This window comes from Phycodurus eques, chromosome 23 (genome assembly GCF_024500275.1).
Source record: "Phycodurus eques isolate BA_2022a chromosome 23, UOR_Pequ_1.1, whole genome shotgun sequence".
Lineage (NCBI taxonomy): Eukaryota > Metazoa > Chordata > Actinopteri > Syngnathiformes > Syngnathidae > Phycodurus > Phycodurus eques.
This window is the reverse complement of record NC_084547.1, coordinates 191,411-214,349: the sequence shown is the minus strand read 5'-3', so window position 1 is coordinate 214,349 and position 22,939 is coordinate 191,411. Positions and strand designations below refer to the sequence as shown.

Here is a 22,939-nt window from a genome sequence, read left to right as displayed (position 1 = left end):
ATTTGAATAAAAGTATTCTAATTTATTGAGAAGCACCTATATGAAATAAAATAGCCTGCCTCAAAGACTGTCTGCCGCCAGGTTGACATTAAAAATGAGGATCAGTTCTCAATTGCCTCACCTGGATAAAGGGTTCGGTTTTAAAGGTATCAAAAATATTTCATACTTCGATGAAGATACAAAATAAGTGGAATGTAATGGAATGTAGTGGAATAATTTCAATTTATTGTATATAAATTGAAGTTAACGCTTTAACTTTGACAGCCAGATTTTTTTTTTAAATCAAGGGTAATGAAAGTGAAATATGCAGAATTCAGGAGACTTTTATTTTGAAATGCAATATCAGAATTGGATGGGACTTTTTGGTGGAGACCTGTGGTGCTCTCGTGTCCCCCAGAACTGGACTCGGTGTTGCGATACCAAAGAGATTCTATTTTAATGATGTTTTTTTTTTTTTTTTTTTTTTTTTTTTTTTTAAATCAGGGGTTATGACAGTGAAATATGCAGATTTCACGGGACTTTTATTTGGAAATACACCTACGCGAGGATCCTGTTCGTGGACTTCAGCTCAGCGTTCAACACCATCATCCCTGAACTCCTTTCAACCAAGCTTCTCCAGCTCAGCGTCTCACCTGCCATCTGCCAGTGGATTTACAGCTTTCGGACGGGCAGGACACAGCAGGTCAGGCTGGGGGAGACCACCTCATCCACACGCAGCATCAGCACTGGGGCGCCCCAAGGTCGTGTCCTCTCTCCGTTGCTCTTCTCTCTCTACACGAACGACTGCACCTCAGCGAACCCGACTGTCAAGCTCCTGAAGTTTGCAGATGACACCGCTGTCATCGGCCTCAACAAGGACGGTGACGAGTCTGCATATCGACAGGAAGCGGAGCGGCCGGAGCTGCGGTGCGGCCGACACAACCTGGAGCTGAACACGCTCGAGACTGTAGAGATGATCGTGGACTTCAGGAGGCATCCTTCGCCACAGCTGCCCCTCACGTTGTCCAGCTGCCTTGTGTCAACCGTCGAGACCTTCAAGTTCCTGGGAATTAAAATCTCTCAGGACCTGAAGTGGGCGACCGACATCGACTCCGTCCTCAAAAAGGCCCAGCAGAGGATGTACTTCCTGCGGCTTCTGAGAAAGCACGGCCTGCCACCGGAGCTGCGGAGACAGTTCTACACAGCGGTCATCGAATCGGTCCTGTGTTCTTCCATCAAAGTCTGGTTTGGTGCTGCTACAAAAAAGGACAAACTCCGACTGCAACGGACAATCAAAACTGCTGAAAGGATTGTCGGTACCCCCCTACCCACCATTGAGGACTCGCACGCTGCCAGAACTAAGACAAGGGCGTGCAAAATCCTCCCGGACCGTCTGCACCCCGGTCACCGGCTCTTCCGGCTCCTTCCCTCAGGTAGGCGCTACCGATCAACGCAAACTAGAACTAGTAGACATTCCAACAGCTTCTTCCCTCTTGCGATCAACTTCTTAAACACCTAACCTATAATTCCATTACAACAAGCTGGAAATTTTTTTGACTTGAGTTCGTTGTCACATTTCTGTGGGGCCAATTATGTATGACTCGTGCACTCACTGTAGTTGTCTCGCCACGCTGCACTATTTGCATATACTGGCCACTCATGCCAGAGTAGCATCTGCTCCAGTTGCACACCGATTGAGGAGTATCTGTAACATTTGCACAACCGACATTGTCCCAGATGATCGCACTACTCGTCACTTTAAACCGCGTACACTCCTTGAAGTCTCGGCGCCCTTTGCACAATGGTCATTGCACCGGACTATTGCAATATGAGTCATTCGAACTGCTCTAAGTGCTAGAGGACTCTGCATCTTTTTGCACAATTGTTTTTTTGTCAATGTCTTTATGTCCCCAAAGTGTTCTGTAAATTGACTGTTTGTTGTACTAGAGCGGCTCCAACTACCGGAGACAAATTCCTTGTGTGTTTTGGACATAGTTGGCAAATAAAGATGATTCTGATTCTGATTGGCTGGCAGCCAGTTCAGGGTGTACCCCGCCTCCTGCCCGATGATAGCTGGGATTGGCTCCGGCACGCCCGCGACCCTAGTGAGGAGAAGCGGCTCAGAAAATGGATGGATGGATTTTAAATCCGAAGCATTGACGTCCCTGTCGAGCTTCTATTTTGAAGGTGGCTTTCGCCGCGAGTTGGCGGCTTATTACCGTAATGCCGAGTATGAACAAAATTGGGTCAAACCGGTGGCCTGCCGTAAAGGATCACGGGTAATACATCTCATTTCCCTTCTCGCCATGCGGCAGGTGGGACGATCGTGCGTCAGCAAATCTTCCCGAATTTGGACCGAATGTTGCGAATCCTCGACGCTTGACGCCCCTGATCGCGACTTTAGTGGACTTAAACATCATTCGTGCAATCTTCGTGTCCGGTTGGAGTCGTCTCGTGCACGTTGAAGCTTCTCGGCCTAGTTTAGCTTAGCTTAGTTTAGTTTAGCTTAGTTTATCTTAATTTGCTAACAAAGAGACACGTTTGTGATCAACACTTCGCTCAGCAGAGGTCAAGCGTGAGGTAAAGTGTTCTTCTATCCGCCACCTACTAGTAAACTCAACTCAATTCCGTCATTTTTACGATTATTTTCTGAATCTTTATTATGAGTTATTATCTTAAATCTGTATTCCGAATCCTTTTGTAGAATGTCTATAATGTTTCAACACAAATGTTCTCTCCTGAAGTCACAAATCTTCTTTCTGTCTCATGTTTCTCACAATGCATATTTGCACGTTCTGCTGTTTTCTTGTTGATTTTGGTGCTTTGCCATTTTACCCGACGTACTGTTTCAACCCGCAATGTCCAAATCTTAATCTTCATATAATTGTTTCTAAGGTCCGATTATCACTTGGCTTTCTCATCCCTCCAACGTAGAGCGGAAAGTGTTGTGATCGTCGTGTGAAAATGTGTGCAAGGAGGACAGCGGAGTCCGAGGAGGAACTTTGGGGACCAAAAGAGGAGAAAGAGCCACAACGTCAACTACTGGACGCCGTGTTCAATCTGCAACCTCAAATTGTGCCACGCACAGCAGGTTGGTTCACTTGTTGCATGCATTCTAATTTGAATGATGTTCTTGTGTTTATTTACGGGCCACGTTTGATGATGCATTTAACATAATAACATCTTCTAATGTGTACTATGTGGGTCTGCGGCAGGCATCTGTCTTTGAAGGCTGAATAGTAGTTTGAATTAGAAGCAACTCTTTGTGATGCAATTAGTTCTATTTTTTTTTTTTTTTTTAAACGCACTAAAATAAGTGAAGTAAATGAGCAAAGCCTTGCAATTTAAATACTACAAAACCATGAACAAACAAATGATGACCAAAAGTTTGCCCACTTAGAATAAGAGGAAGACGGTGGCAAATCCTTTTAAGAAATAATTGCTTTGCAGGTGTTGCTAAATCAGTGTTTTTTGTTTGTTTGGTTTTTTTTTTATTTATTTTTTGCCTGATCCAAATGCACGTTGTAGCTTTTTAGGGGTGCGGCCATCTTTGAACCTGAAGCACCTTTGAATCTGAAAATGATACATTGTTTTAAAATAGAATATTATTTACTGGCGGCACGGATAGACGGACCTTCCGACCACAAACCTTTTCCATGTTTATTTTAACCTATTTAATTAGGTTAGGGCTAAATGAAGTTACACAAAGTTTTTAGCATGCACTTAAAAACATTCACACTTGGGGCTGACGTCACTTCTCTTGGCAACTTATTCATTTGTCTACCTATGGCCTGGGGGCCATTTGCGGGCCATCCCCCCATTTTTGGGTGGCCCGCATTTTCTCAATGTAACCTTTGACACGGCGTTGCGCTTCTGACATCAGTGGTGTTCAACCTATAGCCCAGGGGCCATTTTCAGCCGGTCCTCCCAGTTTGTGCGGGCAGACCTATTTCCAACTTTTGCACTTGTCATGCAGCAGCGGTGTGAAACCTATGGCCTGGGGCCCATTTGCTGGTCATCCTCCATTTTTGTGTTGCCCACATTTACTCATTATGGGCCATACGTTTGCACTTGTCCGACAGCGTGGTGTCCAACCTATTGCCCGAGAGAAATTTGCGCCCCTTACTTCATCGTGCCAATACCCCACCCTACCAGGACCTCAAACTGCCAGTACCCCAACGGGGCCGGGGTGCGAGGGCCAGATCATAGCTGCTCGCAGCTCTAGTTTTATTTTATTTTAGTATTCTTTGTGCTATTTACTCAGTGCTTGAGTAATTATTTCACTGTGTACTTTTTACTCTTCAGTAATTTTTGGGAGCGCTACGTTTTACTTTGACTTGAGTCTCATTATTGTCAAGTAACAGTACTCTTACTAGAGTACAATGTTTGGACACTCTACCCACCCACCCCCAGCCTCCATTGCTACTCTTACGTTTAAGCATCATTTTTGCAGATCAGCCAGTGTCATATTTGTTGCACTGGTCTTTTGTATTTTCGCGTCGAGGTGGTGCGGCAAGGCACTGGTTGCGGTCCCAGCTGATCCGCGAGTGCATCTTGTATTAATTGGGAAACGCCCAAAATCTGCCCGGGGATCTCCCCAGACACCCCACCCCCTTCCAATTATTATTATTTTTTTTTTTGGGGGGGTCAGCTTTTTTATGCCTTTGGTGTTTGCATGTCTGCTCTCCTAACAATCTTTTGCACTTGTTACTGATTGAGGATTATTAGACGGTCTTTATACGACAGTCAGAGCCTATTTTCAATGTATGTTATTGCTGAAATAACATTTTCATGAAAAGGAGTAAAACTGTTAATAGGCTATGTTGGTAAACTGTTATTATGTCTGCCATTATAGTTAACACTGTGCCTATCATTCTTAAAAAGAATGGACATTTGTCTATAAACAGGAAAGGGGTTTTTAATGGATAGAATTTAGAATTTACAAATCATGAAAATAAAAATATGAATAATAACAAATAGTAACTGTTTGGGAAATATCTACTCACATATGAGATAAATCATTTCAAGCCGATCCTTTGAGATGAAAAACCCAAATGAACCAAAAAACATCAGTCCAAGGAAAAAGTTGATTCCATTCAGTCTCATTTGATGACATATGCAAACAGTCCAAAATATGAAAATCCAAAACATGATTAAAAACTAAATCCAATTCAAAAGGAATATTCGAATGATCAAATCGGCCAATCCCTCGACGAGCTGCTTCTTAAAATTTGTAGTAAGATTAGGAAATGGTTTAGGTTGCTGTTGAAGGGCTCTCAGTTTTGCAGTAATTGTCTATTTCGCTACCTAATCTTTGCCAGATTTTTTTCAAGCCCTCTTTCAAGAAGCTGCATCTCTTTTGTCCTCTCGCGTCTTACACAAAGAATGAGAACGCCAAACATCTAATGCAACATCTGCTGCTACAAAGAGCGTTAAAAAGCACAAGTATTCAGCTTTTACAGGACTGCCTATGCCAAGGGTGTTACAGAGCCCGCTAGGACTGGCCTACGCTCGTTTATATCCATCCATCCATTTTCTGAGCCGCTTCTCCTCACTCGGGTCGCGGGCGTGCTGGAGCCCATCCCAGCTATCATCGGGCAGGAGACGGGGTACACCCTGAACGGGTTGCCAGCCAATTGCAGGGCACTTCCAAACAAACAACCATTCGCACTCGCATTCACACCTACGGGCAATTTAGAGTTGTCAATTAACCTACCATGCGTGTTTTTGGGATGTGGGAGGAAACCGGAGTGCCTGGAGAAAACCCACGCAGGCACGGGGAGAACATGCAAACTCCACATGGGCGGGGCCGGGGATTGAACCCCGGTCCTCAGAACTGTGAGGCAGACGCTCTAACCAGCCGTCCACTGTTCGTTTACATCCATATTTTGTAATATTTAAGAGAAAATGGCTTCACTTCCTCATGAGAGCAAAGGACCTTGAACCCACTTTCCTGAGGATCTGTTATCGGTGCATTTTCCATGTTGTCATGGAGACGACTTCACAGTTTAACGGAACTTGTCGCCGAACCCTTTCTCCTTCTCAACTCCGGAGGACAGCTCGTATCTGATCAGCCTTTTTTCAGTACGTGTGTGTGTGATATATATTCACCATAACATCAGACATCACTGAAAACATACAAAATGACATGATTACATCATTAAACAACATTTCATTGCAAACACCCACTTGTACAATGAAAAAGGTTCTATCGTTTCATCATCGATGTCACCCATTTTTGGTTTGGGCCACCGAAAATAGTGGGTTCTAACACTTAGTAATTATAAATGGAATATATTTAATATATTTTATATATATATAAAATATATTTAAAAAAAAATATATATATATATATATACAGTATATATTAATATATACTGTTATTGGACGTAATAATCTGCCGACTAGTGACGCTAGCTATCCTGGCTAAACACTGTGCAGAGCCATGAGGCAGACAGACAGAGTGGAGCTTTTTCTGTTTGTGTACAGTAAGAGCATGCATATTTTTTTCGGGGGGGGGGGGGGGGGGGGGGGGGTAATTCTAATTTCGTCTTCTTGGGGGGGCTTTCAATTCACTTGGGCGGCCCGTCCGAGTAATGTCAGATCGACTTGTCAACGTATTGTAGCATCAGCGAAGTTGACAGCAATCCGGCATGCCTCAAGGCTCCGGCTATAAGTAGTTCCCCTTATTACTTGGTCAATAGTGTACCGTGTAATGTCTGAAGTCTTGAGTGTGAGTCGTTAAGGGCGGGGCCTGTTGATTGGCAGTTGTGACATTGGCAAAGATGAAAGTACAAAGGAACATTTCAGCTCTAGCGTTGGCTGAAGTTAGTCAATCTGAGTGCGCAGTGACTCGGTGTGAGATAAGTTAGCGAACCCTCCATGTACTTTGCTGTCACACATTTCACACAGATATCACAACACTTTATACTCACACTTGGTCTTTGTTTAGGAATATTTTCCTTACAAATGTCTCTTTGTTGACGGCAAGCAAGTTAAGCTAGGCTATTTATTATGTAAATGTTTTTCGCTGTTGACCCTGCTGGCAGGAACTATGCGAAAACCATACAATAATTTCACAGGAGCATCATGTTTTCGTTGACTTGGAAATCTATTTGAGTAACTCGGTTAAAATATTAATAAACTTGATATTTCTTCTAATCTGTCATTCTTTAAATAAAACTGTCATGACATTATTGTACATTAGAATAGCGATATAGTGCCAAGACATGGTATTAAATAAACATCAAGACTGAAGAAAAAAGTTGTCAATATTTTGTCACTCGAAATTATTCAGAGGGGGTGGTTGAAAATGAATAAACCAAATCAAAATATAAGCAAAGAAAACTTTACAATGTGATAAAGTTAAATTTATACATAATGTAAGATATTCCATCATAGCACATGTTGAATACAGGGTTCATAAGCTAAAAACAAATACAGTGATCATGTACAGCAGCTATGCCCAAAGTCCGGCCCGCGGGCCAAATCCGGCCCATGACCAAATTTCCTCCGGCCCGAAGCATCATGTCATAAAATCAATATGTGGCCCGCCAGCACAGTTTAGCACAGTAAACAATACAGACATACAATAAAAAAAAAAAAAAAGACATTTTATATTTCACCAGAGGGTGGCAGTAGACCTGTGGCCTGTTTTTAGCCCATTTTTAAAATGGCAACTGAAACTAAAAAGAGGAAAGTTGACAACGAGGGCCGCAGTGTCCAGGACAAGTGGATTTCTTCACTGACATACGAAACAACTGTGTCTGCCTAATTTGCCAAAAGACTGTGGCTGTTTTCAAAGAATTTAATATTAAGAGGCATTACCAGAAGAAACATGCTAACTACGACAAGCTACCGGCGAACAAACGCGCTGAAAAACTGAAGCCACTGGAAGCTGTTTTGATAGCACAGCAGCGCTTTTTCACAAGAGCCCGTGATTCAAATGAAAATTCTACAATGGCGGGCTATGAGTCTCAGTGAATTGATTTTTTGTGATTTTTGTGAATTTGACAAAAACCACAGTTTTGTCAAATTTCTGTCATCTGATTTGACTATACTATAGTCAAATCAGATGACTATATTATACATTATAATAATAGTAGTAGTATAATATATAGTATAATAATAGTATAATCACTATACTAGCTGCATAGTCACTATACTATGCTTTGTCAAAAATGCACTGGGATGTGATTTGTTCAAACAAAATCAATAAATACGTGTTTCTAAAAAATTTCAGTCAACTTTCATAAAATAGTTCATTTGTATTTAATTTATTATTATTTTAACCTTTAACTATCCTGGTAAAGCAATTGAAAACAGATTCTCATTTGCAATATCGACCTAGCTGCAGACAGCAAAGTGATATAGTTACATATTTACATGTTAATTTACAATGGTAATGGTTCGAGGAATGTCAGGCCGAATGGTCGGCCCCCATACATTTTCATCTGACCAAATCTGGCCCTCTTTGCAAAAAGTTTGGACACCCCTGATGTACAGTATCCCTCACAAACGTTTTAATCGATGTTGGGATGAACGCGGTGAGGCTGTTTATAATTATTTGGAACCGTATATTTACTTTACTGTTGCTGAAATTATTTTTACAAGTTGCATAAACCTATACAGAAAAAATTGCAAATGCCAAACCAGGAGTATGCAGGGATCCACTGTATTTCCTTTATTTTTATCCTTAAATAAATATATGCTTATACATTTTATTGTTGTTGTTGACCTGCCAAATTGTATTATTTCCAATATATAAAACTCATCTGGCTTTCACATTGACATTAAATATAAATCTAAAACGTAATATACAACATTAAAGCCACCACATGAGAACAGATTTACCAAACCATGTGTATTTGTCTTCTTGTGTCTTGCAGACATCACTGAAGATCTCCGTACTGAGCAGCAGGAGCCAGAGCCCCCTCACATTAAAGAGGAAGTGAAGGGCGAAGAGGAGCCCATTTCAATTAAAACAGAGGAGGAAGAACTGCGTCCCCACATCAGACAGGAAGAGGAGGAGGATATCACCAAATTTCCATCGACTGGTGTCCCTTTGAAGTGTGAAGATGCAGGTCAAAGTGAGGAGAGCAGAGGGGCGGGGCCTCCAAGCAGCAGCTCAACTCAACACATGACAACAGAAGGCTGTGGAGGTTCGCAAGCAGCCGGCCTCCTAGCTCCACTATCAGATAGTGATGACATGATGTCTCACTCGACTCACACTGATGATGATGGACAGTCTGAAGTTATGACATTTCAGCCTGGCAACAAACGATGGAAATGTTCTCAGTGTGGGATAAGATTTGCTGATAAGAGTAGTTTGACAAAACACATGAGAACACACACTGGTGAGAAACCTTTTTCGTGCTCAGTTTGTGGTCAAAGATTCTCTGTGAACGCAAGCTTAAAAATACACACAAGAACCCACACTGGTGAGAAACCTTTTTCCTGCTCAGTTTGTGGTCAAAGATTCTCTCAGACGGGACACTTAAAAGTACACACAAGAACGCACACTGGTGAGAAACCATTTTCCTGCTCAGTTTGTGGTCAAAGATTCTCTGTGAAGGGAAGCTTAAAAATACACACAAGAACGCACACTGGTGAGAAGCCTTTTTCCTGCTCAGTCTGTGGTCAAAGATTCTCTGTGAATGAACGCTTAAAAAGACACACAAGAACGCACACTGGTGAGAAACCTTTTTCCTGCTCAGTTTGTGGTCAAAGATTCTCTCGGAAGGGATACTTAAAAGTACACACAAGAACACACGCTGGTGAGAAACCTTTTTCCTGCTCAGTTTGTGGTCGAAGATTCTCTGTGAAGGAAAGCTTAAAAAGACACACAAGAACGCACACTGGTGAGAAACCTTTTTCCTGCTCAGTCTGTGGTCAAAGATTCTCTGTGAAGGGACACTTAAATTTACACACAAGTACACACACTGGTGAGAAACCTTTTTCCTGCTCAGTTTGTGGTCAAAGATTCTCCCGGAAAGGACACTTAAAAGTACACACAAGAACACACGCTGGTGAGAAACCTTTTTCCTGCTCGGTTTGTGGTCGAAGATTCTCTGTGAAGGAAAGCTTAAAAAGACACACAAGAACGCACACTGGTGAGAAACCTTTTTCCTGCTCAGTTTGTGGTCAGATATTCTCTGTGAAGGAAAGCTTAAAAAGACACACAAGAACGCACACTGGTGAGAAACCTTTTTCCTGCTCAGTCTGTGGTCAAAGATTCTCTGTGAAGGGACACTTAAATTTACACACAAGTACACACACTGGTGAGAAACCTTTTTCCTGCTCAGTTTGTGGTCAAAGATTCTCCCGGAAGGGACACTTAAAAGTACACACAAGAACACACGCTGGTGAGAAACCTTTTTCCTGCTCAGTTTGTGGTCGAAGATTCTCTGTGAAGGCAAGCTTAAAAAGACACACGAGAACGCACACTGGTGAGAAACCTTTTTCCTGCTCAGTTTGTGGTCAAAGATTCTCTCGGCAGGAAATCTTAAAAAGACACACGAGAACGCACACTGGTGAGAAACCTTTTTCCTGCTCAGTTTGTGGCCAGAGATTCTATTATAAGTATCAGGCTAAGACACATAAGTGTGCTGGTGAGAGTAGCAATGCTCAAGAAGCTTTTAATGAAAATGTAAATGTTAAATCTAATAGGTAATTACTATGTTACTGACTTACAAAAGTCTACATTCTTTTATTGTGTGTACCAGCTTTTATTGTATCTATCGGCTTGTTGTCCATATATTTTTTTAAAAGCCCTGCGAGTGGTAAACATTAACAAAATACTTTCAAGGGACTAGTTAATGGTCTGAACATAGACAATTATTCCATAGTTATGGACTCATAAATGATGTCTGCAGGAAAAAAAAAGCCCTCCAAAATACACTCGGTTGTCATTTTAGAATAATATACTGTTGAAAACTTGATTGTCAGCCAGATTTTGGCCCGCTTACATTTTGGACATGTCAGCCTGTCACATCCTGCCACATAACGAGCAGGAGCCAATGACATTTCCTCGTTGAACTTCTATGTTTTCCGGGCTGTATTTTTTTTTCCCATATTGAAAGCCTGGGTGCATTTCTTTTTCTTTTATTTTTTTTAGATAATTTTGAGTGAAAATAGTGATCGTGGAATATGTTTGGTAAGCTTGTTGTTTAAAAAATCGACAGTGAAATGCCTCCGTGAGAAAAGAAGATGAAGTAATTCTTTGCAGATTCATTTCCTCATGCGCCAGTTCAATTTTGAATTGATTGCACCACAAATGTAGAGTATATGTGTGCATGTATGTATAGATCACAAAGACGTTTCTGTAGGTGGCATTGTGTGACAGACGTGGACTTTGGCTGGCTGTCATAACATCGGATCACCCATGACGAGGGTCTCCCGGCCGAACGCGTTATGTCGCTTAATGTCCCGAAACTGCAGCTGATCTGATTTGATCTTATCTGATCCATATAATCTAAAATATTGGGCTGATTGTTGAAATAATTTCAGAGGTTGAAGCTGATATGCGTAGAGATGTCTGCATACATTTTGATGATTATTGTTGACAGTTTTGGAACATAAAGCCGCTTTTATTGGATTCGTGCATAAGGCCTGTGTGGCACTCGCCCATCATTTTAATCATGACACCCTAGTTGCGATTTTGCAGCACATTAAATTAGTGATTGCCAGTTCCATTTTCTTGAGCATGCATGCATTTTATCCAATGTTTTAGTGATGTCAATATCAAATAAGTGAATGATTGATTGAAATAAGACTGTAAAGAAACTTTCACTCTTGGTGGTAAACTGTTTTTGTGATCCTTAATAAAATAGATTCTTAAAACAGTAAGGGTGACTCAATTTGCTTGTTTATCAAATCCATTTCCCTCATTAAAAAGAATTGAAATGTCTTTAATCCATTGGAAACCCTCCAAAAGCGAAATGCTCACAGCTTAAAGCAAAAAAATGGCCCTTGCGACAAGGCGGAAGTGGAAAAACTGCACTGTGGAGAATCACAAGCAGACCGCCTCTTCGTTCCACTATCAGATTGTCGTGACATGACGTCACATTCTCCTCACACTGATGATGATAAAAATTCTGAAGGTGATATGATATGTCACACTGACAACAAATGATGGAAATGTTCTCAGTGTGGGAAAAATGTTGCTTGTGAAATAAATAACACAGGAGAAGACACACTGGAGAGAAAACGTTTGCCTTCTCACGCTGCCTTCACACCGGATGCACTTTGGGCGTTACGCGCGTGATTACATGCAACTGGGTGGCCGGTTCTCGGGGCGTCCTGGGTCCCTCGGTGTGGGACGTGTCCCGTCCGCCGGGCTGCTCTCGGGTGGACCCCTGGGCCTGATCCCGCCCCTCGATTGATTGGGTGAGGTCCTCAGCCGCCGCGGTGCGGCCACTGCAATTGGCCGTCTCCCATTTTCAATGGGAGACAGGTCTGACCTGCCTGCAGTCCAGACCTGTCTCCCATTGAAAATGCATGGCGCATTATGAAGCGTAAAATATGACAACGGAGACTTTCTTGTACAGCTGAAGCTGTACAAGAAAGAATTCCACCTACAAAGCCTCAACAATTTGTGTCCTCAGTTCCCAAACGTTTATTGAATGTTGCTAAAAGAAAAGGTTATATAACACGGTGGTAAACATGACCCTGTCCCAGCTTTTTTGGAACCTGTTGTAGCCATAAAATTCTAAGTTGATGATTATTTGTTAAAAAACAATACAGTTTATCAATTTGAACATTAAATATCTTGTCTTTGTAGTGTATTCAATTGAATATAAGTTGAACTTGATTTTCAAATCATTGTATTCTGTTTTTATTTATCTTTAACACAACCTCCCAACTTCATTGGAATCCATCCATCCATTTTCTGAGCAGCTTCTCCTCACTCGGGTCGCGGGCGTGCTGGAGCCTATCCCAGCTGTCATCGGGCATGAGGCGGGGTTCACCCTAACTGGTTGCCAGCCAATCGCAGGGCACATACAAACAAACAACCAGTCACACTCACATTCACACCTACAGGCAATTTAGAGTCGTCAATTAACCTAGCATGCATGTTTTTGGGATGTGGGAGGAAACCGGAGTGCCCGGAGAAAACCCACGCAGGCACGGGGAGAACATTCAATCTCCGCACAGGTGGGGCCGAGGATTGAACCCCAAGTCCTCAGAACTGTGAGGCAGACGCTCTAGTGAGTGTAAAGAATTAACATTGGTGCCAAAGTACTTTAAAGGGACGAGTTAATGATCTGAACATGACTCATAAATGATGTCTGCAGAAAAAAAAAGCCCTCCAAAATAGATTCAGTAGTAATTTTAGAATCCTTTACTGATGAAATGTTTGATTTTCAGCCAGATGTTGGCCCGCCCACATTTTGGACATGTCAACCTGTCAGAGCCTGACACGTAACAAGCAGGAGCCAATGACATTTCCTCATTAAAATTGTTTTCCATGGTGTAATTTTTGCCCATATTGAAAGTCTGGGACAATAATGATAATAAGAAGACAATAATGAGCGAAAATAGTGATAGTGATAGTAAAAAATGTTTGGAAAATTTGTTGTTTAAAAAAATGAAATGCCTCCTTGAGGAAAGAAGACAGCCACGTCATCCCATGTCAAGTAATGCTTGCTGATTTATTTACTCATACGTCAGCTCAATTTTGAGTTGAACTAATGTACGTGTGCGTATGTATAGATCAAATTTATGTATTGATCACAAAGGCGTTTCTGTGGACGGCATTTTGTGACAGACGTGGACTTTGGCTGGCTGTCATAACATCGGATGACCCATGACGAGGGTCTAAATACATAAAACAAACTTGTTTGTGAAATTTGGACCATTAAGACCCCTACTTCCTTTGAGCAATAGACATTTTTCCAATGTTTTAGGGATTATCAAATAAATGAATGAGTGATTGATATAAGACTGTAAAGAAGCTTGGATTTTTGGTGGTAAACTTTACAAAAATCTATATTTGTGTATTTTATCGAACACGTTCATCATCGTGTTGTCTTTTCTAAAAACCTCCCGTGAAGGGAGAACATTGAAGAACATTCCCTCAAGTCTTGTCTGACACTGATAAAGCTGCGTCTCAATCTGTCTGAGGAATTTTTCGGCTACCTCTTTGGGATTCATCAGTCAACAGTCTCAAGAATCTTTCGCCGTTGGACACAAGTCACGGCAAGCAGGCTTCATCCTCTAATACTGTGGCCGTAAAGAGAAGATTTAAGATGCAGCTTCCCATTGTGTTTTCGGGCATGCCTTCCTCTCAACTCTGAGATCCTCCCGGATGACCGAGCTTCTCACCCTATCTCTAAGGGAGAGCCCGGACACACTGCGGAGGAAAGTTATTTCGGCCGCTTGTATCCGGGATCTCGTTCTTTCGGTCACGACCCACAGCTCGTGACCATAGGTGAGGGTAGGAACGAAGATCGACCGGTAAATTGAGAGCTTCGCCTTTCGGCTTAGCTCCTTCTTCATCACAACGGATCGATAAGAAGTCCGCATCACTGCAGACGCTGCACCGATCCGCCTGTCGATCTCCCGTTCCATTCTTCCCTCACTCGTGAACAAGACCCCAAGATACTTGAACTCCTCCATTGGGGCAGGATCTCATCCCCGACCTAGAGAGGGCATGCCACCCTTTTCCGACTGAGGACCATGGTCTCAGATTTGGAGGTGCTGATTCTCATCCCAGCCGCTTCACACTCGGCTGCGAACTGCTCCAATGAGAGTTGGAGGTCACGGCTTGATGAAGCCAACAGAACCACATCATCAGCAAAAAGCAGAGATGCAATACTGAGGCCACCAAACCGGACCCCCCATACGCCTCGGCTGCGCCTAGAAATTCTGTCCATAAAAGTTATGAACAGAATCGGCGACAAAGGGCAGCCTTGGCGGAGTCCAACCCTAATTAATATTCTTATCAATACAGTAAAATGTTGCGATGATTCAATTGATCGACAGATTAATGCCTATGATGCCTTTCACATTGTTTTGTAGTGCTGGCACATCCTGTTCTCCACCATGCCTGCGTGGGTTTTCTCCGGGCACTCCGGTTTCCTCCCACATCCCAAACACATGCATGGTAGGTTAATTGAGGACTCTAAATTGCCCATAGGTGTTGAAGAGAATATAGAATACTTTATATTCTAATATGTAATTCTAACTAGTTTGGAAGAGAATGTGTATTGGAGTATAGGAGTATACTGCAGGAAGGCCCCCAGCGGGGGGTATGTGGCCCTCATCAGGGGGTATTTGGAGACAGATGGCAAAGAAGAAAGGAACTGCGGGGAGGCACTATAAACATTGAATGCAGGAGACATCGGCAGGCGACGTCTGGACCCAGATCAAATAGTCATCATTTGGCCGAACAACGATGACGTCAGATTACGGACCAATCGGACGACAGCGATTCCACACCGGCCTGTTTGAAACATTGTATAAGTCTGGGGGAGAGTCAGATAGTTTTGTTCTACTACTGTATCTGCTAAGAATAAGTTAGGGTAGTTACGAACCCAGAGCTCTGCAAAATGTATAGACTCCTCTGTCAGGAATAAATTGGTTGTTTTTTATACATTAAAAAAACGAACACGCTTGGAACCACGGAAGTTAGGAGATTTTAAAACACAGGTTCCTTCAAATGGTGACCGCGACGTGATCCTGAAGGAACAATAGATAAAAAGACAGAGGAGCGGACAGGAATTCAGTTGGACTGCAAATCTCCCCGGTGCACCGAAATAAAAAAGGTGAGCGGAAGCCTGTTTGAGTATATCATGAATTCTGCGCATTGGAAATTACGAAATTTGGGAGACTTGTGGTACAGTTGTTTTGTTGTCTATAGTTAATAAGACGTTGTGTTGTTAAAATTGCATAATTGCAAAATTGCAGTCAGGGTAACGGAGGACCTGACGTCAGGGTAACGGAGGACCTGACGTCAGGGTAACAAGGGACCTGACAGACCAGGATCAGAGAAAATCCTGGAAGTAGGGTAACAAGGTACCTACTTGTCCCATCGTAGACTGACTTGAAATCGGACGCGGTTTCAAATTGTAACGTTTCGGTAGACGTTGGGGATTTTGGGACTCCCAAAAACCGATTTAGAATAAGATGAGTGTGCCACCAAAACTCGGGGTTGTGAATTGGACAGTTGAGTGTCGAGGTAATGAATGTGATATGTGTCGGATTTGTGGATTGAAAGAGAAAGGCAGAACAAGAAACCAACAGGATTAAGAAGTGTGTGGAAAAGAAAAAGGAATGCAAGTTGTTTCACGTAACAGAGAGGTTATTCTGAAAGGAAAAAGATGAAGGAAAAGTTGGATGCTGCAGGGTGGCGAGAGAATTGAAGGTTGAATAAGAAAAAAGAAGAGTGAAAAATTGAGAAGAAAACTTATGAGATTTGTCTGGTGTGCCCTGCCATGGCAGCTGTTACAGCTGTTCAGAAAAAAAAAGAGCGACAAATTCCCCCGCTAAATACAATTTACGGACCTTTCCGAAAACGGCCCCAGTAACGTCACCGCATTCAAAGAGGTGGGTAAATATACAAATTGTCTTTAAAAAATGTTGAGTTTTTACAGAAGCGGCTTCCCGGACTGGCTGCTGTTGGTGTAATTTGGATCCAGGGGCTGAAACGTTTGACGGACGGCATGAGCCTGGCGTGTGGTGACATCGTGAGACTGATACGCGCCTGTTGCATTTCGGTTCACCAATCGGATGATATTTTGACACGGTCGGGTCTGAATAATGTCGAACCTGAAATTTTATTTGCCCCTTTTGCTCCTATAGTGTTTGCAGTCATCCGCGACATGTTCCCGTCCTCTTCCCCAACGGTGCCGAAGCTTCTGGACGTCAAACCTCTCATGGATCCCAGTTCTCACTTCGAAAATTATATAACTATTTGGACAGATGAGACCGGGTCACATCCCTCCCGTTTAAGGGAGGCAAATGTTATTTATTGAATAGCTTTACTTGACACCTTGCCGGTGGAAGTTAGGACTGAACTTATTAAAGACTCTGACCTTATGGAAGAGGAAGATAGTTATTTTAATCGTCATGTGTCACACCATTTGAAACTTTTTGTCGACAGAAAACACAAATCATCAGATGAGGTAAAGGATATGCAGGAACAACTTTTGAAGTTGCAATTAGCCCAATCCCGTAAATTGGCCACTGACAACAAACAAGAAGAAAAAAAGGACAGAAAAATGGAAGCAGAGAAACAGATGTGGATGGCGCAGGGGTCCAAGAGGAGACGAGGCGAAAGTCGTGACAGGGGATTCACCAAAGGGGGCAGGGGAAGCCCTTGCCGACCTCCAACGGACCAAGCGTGCTTCAATTGAGTGGAACCCGGAGAGGCCACACCTCAAAGAGGAGGCTACAAAGCTTCACGAGGGAGAGTTGGGCGCGGCCCGGCAACAGCGTCCGCAGCAGGCTCCACAGCAACAAGAGCCATCTCGCCAGTACTACTGCGATGAGGACTGGTCCGAATGCCCAATGAGCCTGGAGCCAGGGGACGGAGGAAAGACGGAGCCTCTGAACCCGGCTAAGGGAAGACAACCACCTGAATGAGCTGTGCATGGGTGCCCATGAATCTGCCGATTACGACACCATTAAAGACTGAAATTGCTGGACAGACACATAAACATCAGTTTGTCCTCATGAAAAAAGGGCTCCAGTGAACCTGATGGGCAGAGATCTGCTTATCAAGACCAGGGCTACCATCCTTTGTAGCCCGGATGGACTGACGATACGGTTCCCCGATGGGACCATGATGAACTGTGGACAGAAGTTGTCCTCCGGATGGAACATGATACAACATGAACTTCCGGAAGCAACTGCTGACATATATTGCGCCCGACTAAAACCTGAAACAAAGGAGGGAGGCGGAGTTTACTCGGCCTTCCTGCGGTGGAAGCCCTGAATCGACTCTCTTGCCCCCTATCGTCCTCCAAGTGACCCACTCCATCTCACACGGTTTTATGATAAAAATGAGGATTTTGTTTATAGGGAAGCTTTTGAGTCGATACAGGAAGGAAATTGGAGGCTCAATAGTACAGGAATTTACATAGGGAAACACGGTGTGGTGGCTGCGTCCACCTTGGCACCAGAGCAGAGTGAGTGGTTTATGATAAACTTGACATCTTTTCCACACATCACTTGCACTAGCATTAGGTCATAAAGCCAGAGAACTGGGACCCATGGTGAGAAAATGCCATTTGGCAAATGATTGGCAACAAGATCAAATACCCAATGTTTTGTACTCTCCTAGTACTGAATGTTTTTGTATTCAAGGTACCATGGTGGACGGAGGGGTGTTGAAGCATGTGACTTTAGCGCGATTCCATGGCAGAGAACTCTCGGACCATGAGGACGCCGCACAGCTGTTGAGCTCGCTGCCGGACTCACTGTGGTCCGAGGGGTCTGTGTACATCCGTGACTCCGGTAACATTCGAGGTAAACCCAACTGCTTTTGTTAACGTGCCGTAGTATCTTTGTAAGCAAGAGGCCATAGAAGATATCACTGAAACCCAAATTCTGAAATCCCAACGCTTTGGTCCATAAATGATGTTATGAAACCCTCCGCTCAAGCTGCGGAACTGCTGGCCATGTGCAGGGCACTAGAGTTATCTGAAGGTCAGTGTGTTACGATTTATTCTGATTCGGCGTATGTGGTAGGATGTTTGTTTGTTGATCTGGCTGCATGGAGGCGACAGGGTTTTGTTACGACCACTGGTGACCCAGTGGCCCACGCAGAGCTGATTCAACGACTGAGTGAGGCTATTGATAGGCCGGTGGAGGTGGCTGTGGTCAAGTGTCCAGGACAGGCGAAAGCGGGCACTCTGGTAGCCCGGGGGAATGGCGCAGCGGATGCGGCGGTGAAAGAAATAGCAGGCTATCGAAAGGATGATGAAGGAGGAGGCGCCAAAGGAAGACAAGCGTAAGTGGCAAGAGACAGGTGCTGAGTATGATGACAAGGAGAAGCTGTGGTTTGTATGATGACAAGGAGAACCTAGGAGACTGATGTTACCTACGGGAAAGTTATGTGTCAATGCTGAACAAGCTGCGCTTTTGGTGGCACCCTGATCTTCTGTGTAAGGTAAAAGATTTTTGTGATATATGTCAAGATTTCAGTGTTTGCCCTACAACGAAGAGGGAATTGACACACTGAGATGGGCCAAGGCCCGAATTTATGTGGTGGTAATGGACCGAACCGACAATGGTGGTCCCAGTCCAAAGCATAAGGTACTTATTAATAATTGTCGGCACTTTTTCCGGATGGCCCAAAGGCTATCCTTGTGCAAAAGAAAACGTGCCGTCTGTCGACAAAGCGCTGGTTAACCATTATATTTCGACGTATGAGTTTCCACTAGTCATCAGATCGGACAAGTGATTCTACTTGTCCCAAACATGTCCTGCGCAGGCCTCTATTGTAAAAAAAAAACGTGGACTAAGTGTGAATGGTATAAATATTCGGTGCGATACGTTTTATAAATTGTGTACACAATATAAAGTAAACCTTAGAACTTTGATGAATGAAATTATATGACTATATATGTAAAAAGTTATAAAGTGCTTCAAAGGGTACCCATTATATTTATTAACTAAATAAATAAGGCATACATATTGTATGTATAAATAGGTATGCATATGATATTCTGGAAGATAAATTAAATAATAGATAAATTTAGGCGTGTACCCGGCGGATGGGATCAAGCCAGAGTAGCATCGTGACTTTCTTTTCCCGGGTCAGCAGAGCGGACCAGAGCGGCTCTGCGTGCCTGGGATAAAAGCCTGAAAACAGTACGGGAGGTTTTTGGTGTAAGAAAACGCTTCGGAGTTTGAATAAATGACGTCCAAGTTGCTATCTGAGCTGGTGAATGGGATTTGATATATTGCTTAGAGAGTGGCGGCACGGTGTACGACTGGTTAGAGGGTCAGCCTCACAGTTCTGAGGACTGAGGTTCAATCAGCGGCCCCGCCTGTGTGGAGTTTGCATGTTCTCCCAGTGCCTGCGTGGCTTTTCTCCGGTTTCCTCCCACATCTCAATAACATGCATGGTAGATTAATTGGAGACTCTACATTGCACGTAAGTGTGAATGTGAGTGCGAATGGTTGTTTGTTTGTAGGTGTCCTATTGGCTAGCAACCAGTTCAGGGTGTACCCCGCCTCCTGCCCGATGACAGCTGGGATAGGCTCCAGCACGCCCGCGACCCTAGTGAGGAGAAGCGGCTCAGAAAATGGATGAGTGCTTAAAAGAGCACTTGAAGTGAGGGTGCACCAAATGGTTTATGACAGGACACAGGCGTCCTCAGCTGGGGGATGGGGGCAGCTTTATGACAGGCGTGTGTGAGTTTTACGAGTTTATGGTATTGCAAAGGCCAAGGAGATTTACAATAGGATCGTTTAATTAATGATATGGATAGAAGCCTGGTCTGTAGTAGTTTAGGTGTTATGGTTCAACCAATAAGTGTGCTGTGTTCAGTTTTGTCTGTGTGGTGTATGTGAGAGGACATTCACTCCTGGGTCCAGGTTAATGTTATTGTCTGTGAAGTCTCGCTTGTCATGTCATGTTAATTGTTTATGTTTTGTGTTTGTGTCGTCTTAATTAAAAGCAGAAATGGAGCACTACTGAGCTGGCTGACAGGAGTAGTGAAGGATGTGATCACGTGAAAGAGACTATAGACCTTTAGTTACCAAGGACCGTGTGACTGACTAGAGAATACGGTCTACAGACTGTTGAATGACTGATTTGTTGAAATAACATTATTTTACAGGACACCCAGGAGGATGGAGCTTGATAGTGTTATTGTTGTATTGCAGGATGTTGGTGTGCTGACTTAACGCTGATTTTATGTGATTCTTGGTTCAATAACATTTACACTTTTGTGAGACAAATTAACAATTGGTTGGGGAATAATATCAATGTTGGGTGACAACTGCCGACTTGTCCCTTCTCTGGAGTATGTATACAGGAATTATGTAGTCAATTGGCACGGGTATCGTTTGCAGAGTAGTGATTAATTTAATGTTTGCAGGTCTGGTCAGGGGCCTCTCCGACGGAAGGAGACGACCTGCTGATTTGTGTATGGGGTTGTGTGTGGATACTGTGTTTTGGTGTTAAATTAGTCATTTAACATAGGGGGAAATATGTACATCCTGTATGTCTGGTCAAAGGTTATAATAATGACTCTGGTGATCTCCCTGATTATAGTTACAGGAATCTATTTTGGAATGCCTTCAATACAAGGAGAACGAGTAACAAAGAGGGCCGTAAAGCCAACAGGGGCCCTAGAATTACACATTGGGGGAAAAGACGGTATACCAATTTGAATTGTGTAAGGTGGTAAATTGTCCACGCTGGGGCGACCCGGCGGGATACGATATTTACTTGTGCGCTTTGAGTACAGGACATGCGGGAGCTGGCCGGTATCCGGTGAACCGTAGGTTCAAAGCGAACCAGCAGGTAGATTTGTGTTACAGTTGCAAGCAGGTGATTACCCACTCGAAACCGGGATACTGGGAGCCGACGAAGAATAGAAATTGGCGGTGGAAGGACAGGATCAAATTGGAAAGGGGTAGTATGCACTCGGTTACCCCGGGGGACAGACATCCCGTACTGTTGACCTTGGGTATAGATCTCTCGGGGGCCGATCCCGTAGGACAGATTATTATTAATTGGCTACGTCCGACACAAAGTTCATCTTGTCCGATAATGAGAAAATTTGCGAAAGTACCAGTATAAAAAAAAATGCAGATCCAGTGGTTTTTCGAACCTCCAAAGTTACGAGATATGACCTGAATAATGAATTAATCTAGGTAATTATTGGTTTAAGGAAATTACTATGGAAGGTAGGGACGCAGTCAAAATCTATCAAAAAGACTGTCTTGTTTGTGCTACGATGAATAACCTCAATTGGATTGTAAACCCTGTGGTCCAGGAGAATTATACTGCTGCAACTAAGTTCAAATTGACCTGTGCCTACCAGCTGATGACTAATGACAACCTGGAGGGTGAGTGCCAGCACTGGGATCAGGTTTATCCTCTGACAAAGGTGAAAGTTGCTCCCCTCTATGATGTCAATATGGTCCCTTCCCTTCCCTGTATCACACGAAATAAGAGTAAGGTAACTTTGGGCCCAAATAACAAACTTTCCCGATCAATGGGCCACCTAGATCCACAGTTTTGTAATTTCACGCTTTTCATTGAATATTATGATGCGGCCCGATTAAGTAAGTTGAGGTCTGATTTGTGGTGGATGTGTGGAGGTGGTTTGTTGTGGGACTTCCTACCCGGGGAATGGACAGGCACTTGTGCGTTGGTCTCTATGATAGCTCCCACAGTGATTAAGCCCCTCTCTGAGCAGGAGCTCACTCAAATGGCGGATTTCACATGGGAGCATGACTGGTGTGGGGCAGCTTGAACCGTTTCCGCCGTATGGTCAGTGGCTTTAATGTGGGCGGAAATGCTTGGGAAGAAGGTGAAGACCCCACCTACCTGGATGCCATTGGAATTCCCAGAGGTGTCCCGGATGAGTATAAAGCTCGCTGCCAAATTTCCGCAGGACTTGAGTGTATTTTTTTATATGGGTAACTCCGAATAAAAATGTTGATTTCATAAATTACCACCATTACCAAATTCAAAGATTGGTGAATTTCACCTCCCAACTAGCGGAGGGCATCCATGAGCAACTATCAGCTACATCTCTCATGGCATTCCAAAATAGGTGGGTCCTGGATAGTATGTTAGCGGAATAAGGGGGTGCCTGCTCTCGAATTAAAGGACATTGCTGTACAATTATCCCCAATAACACGGCGCCGAACGGAAAGATCACAAGAGCCATGAAAGGTTTGCAAGCCATGTCTGTTAAACTTAAATCAATGTCTGGAGTGGAGGACAACCCCTTCTATAGCCTGCTTAATAGGATGTTTGGTAAATGGAGAG

The 22,939-nt window shown here is 43.4% G+C and overlaps 1 protein-coding gene across 1 annotated transcript; it reads left to right on the top strand.

Moving 5' to 3' along the window:
• Positions 1-2,100: 2,100 nt before the first annotated feature.
• On the top strand, positions 2,101-11,788 carry LOC133397976 (gastrula zinc finger protein XlCGF57.1-like). The gene is made up of 3 exons (XM_061669481.1): positions 2,101-2,559; positions 2,914-3,070; positions 8,868-11,788. The coding sequence occupies exons 2-3, from the start codon at positions 2,944-2,946 to the stop codon at positions 10,649-10,651; spliced, it is 1,911 nt and encodes a 636-aa protein (XP_061525465.1). The 5' UTR covers positions 2,101-2,559; positions 2,914-2,943; the 3' UTR covers positions 10,652-11,788.
• Positions 11,789-22,939: the final 11,151 nt, after the last annotated feature.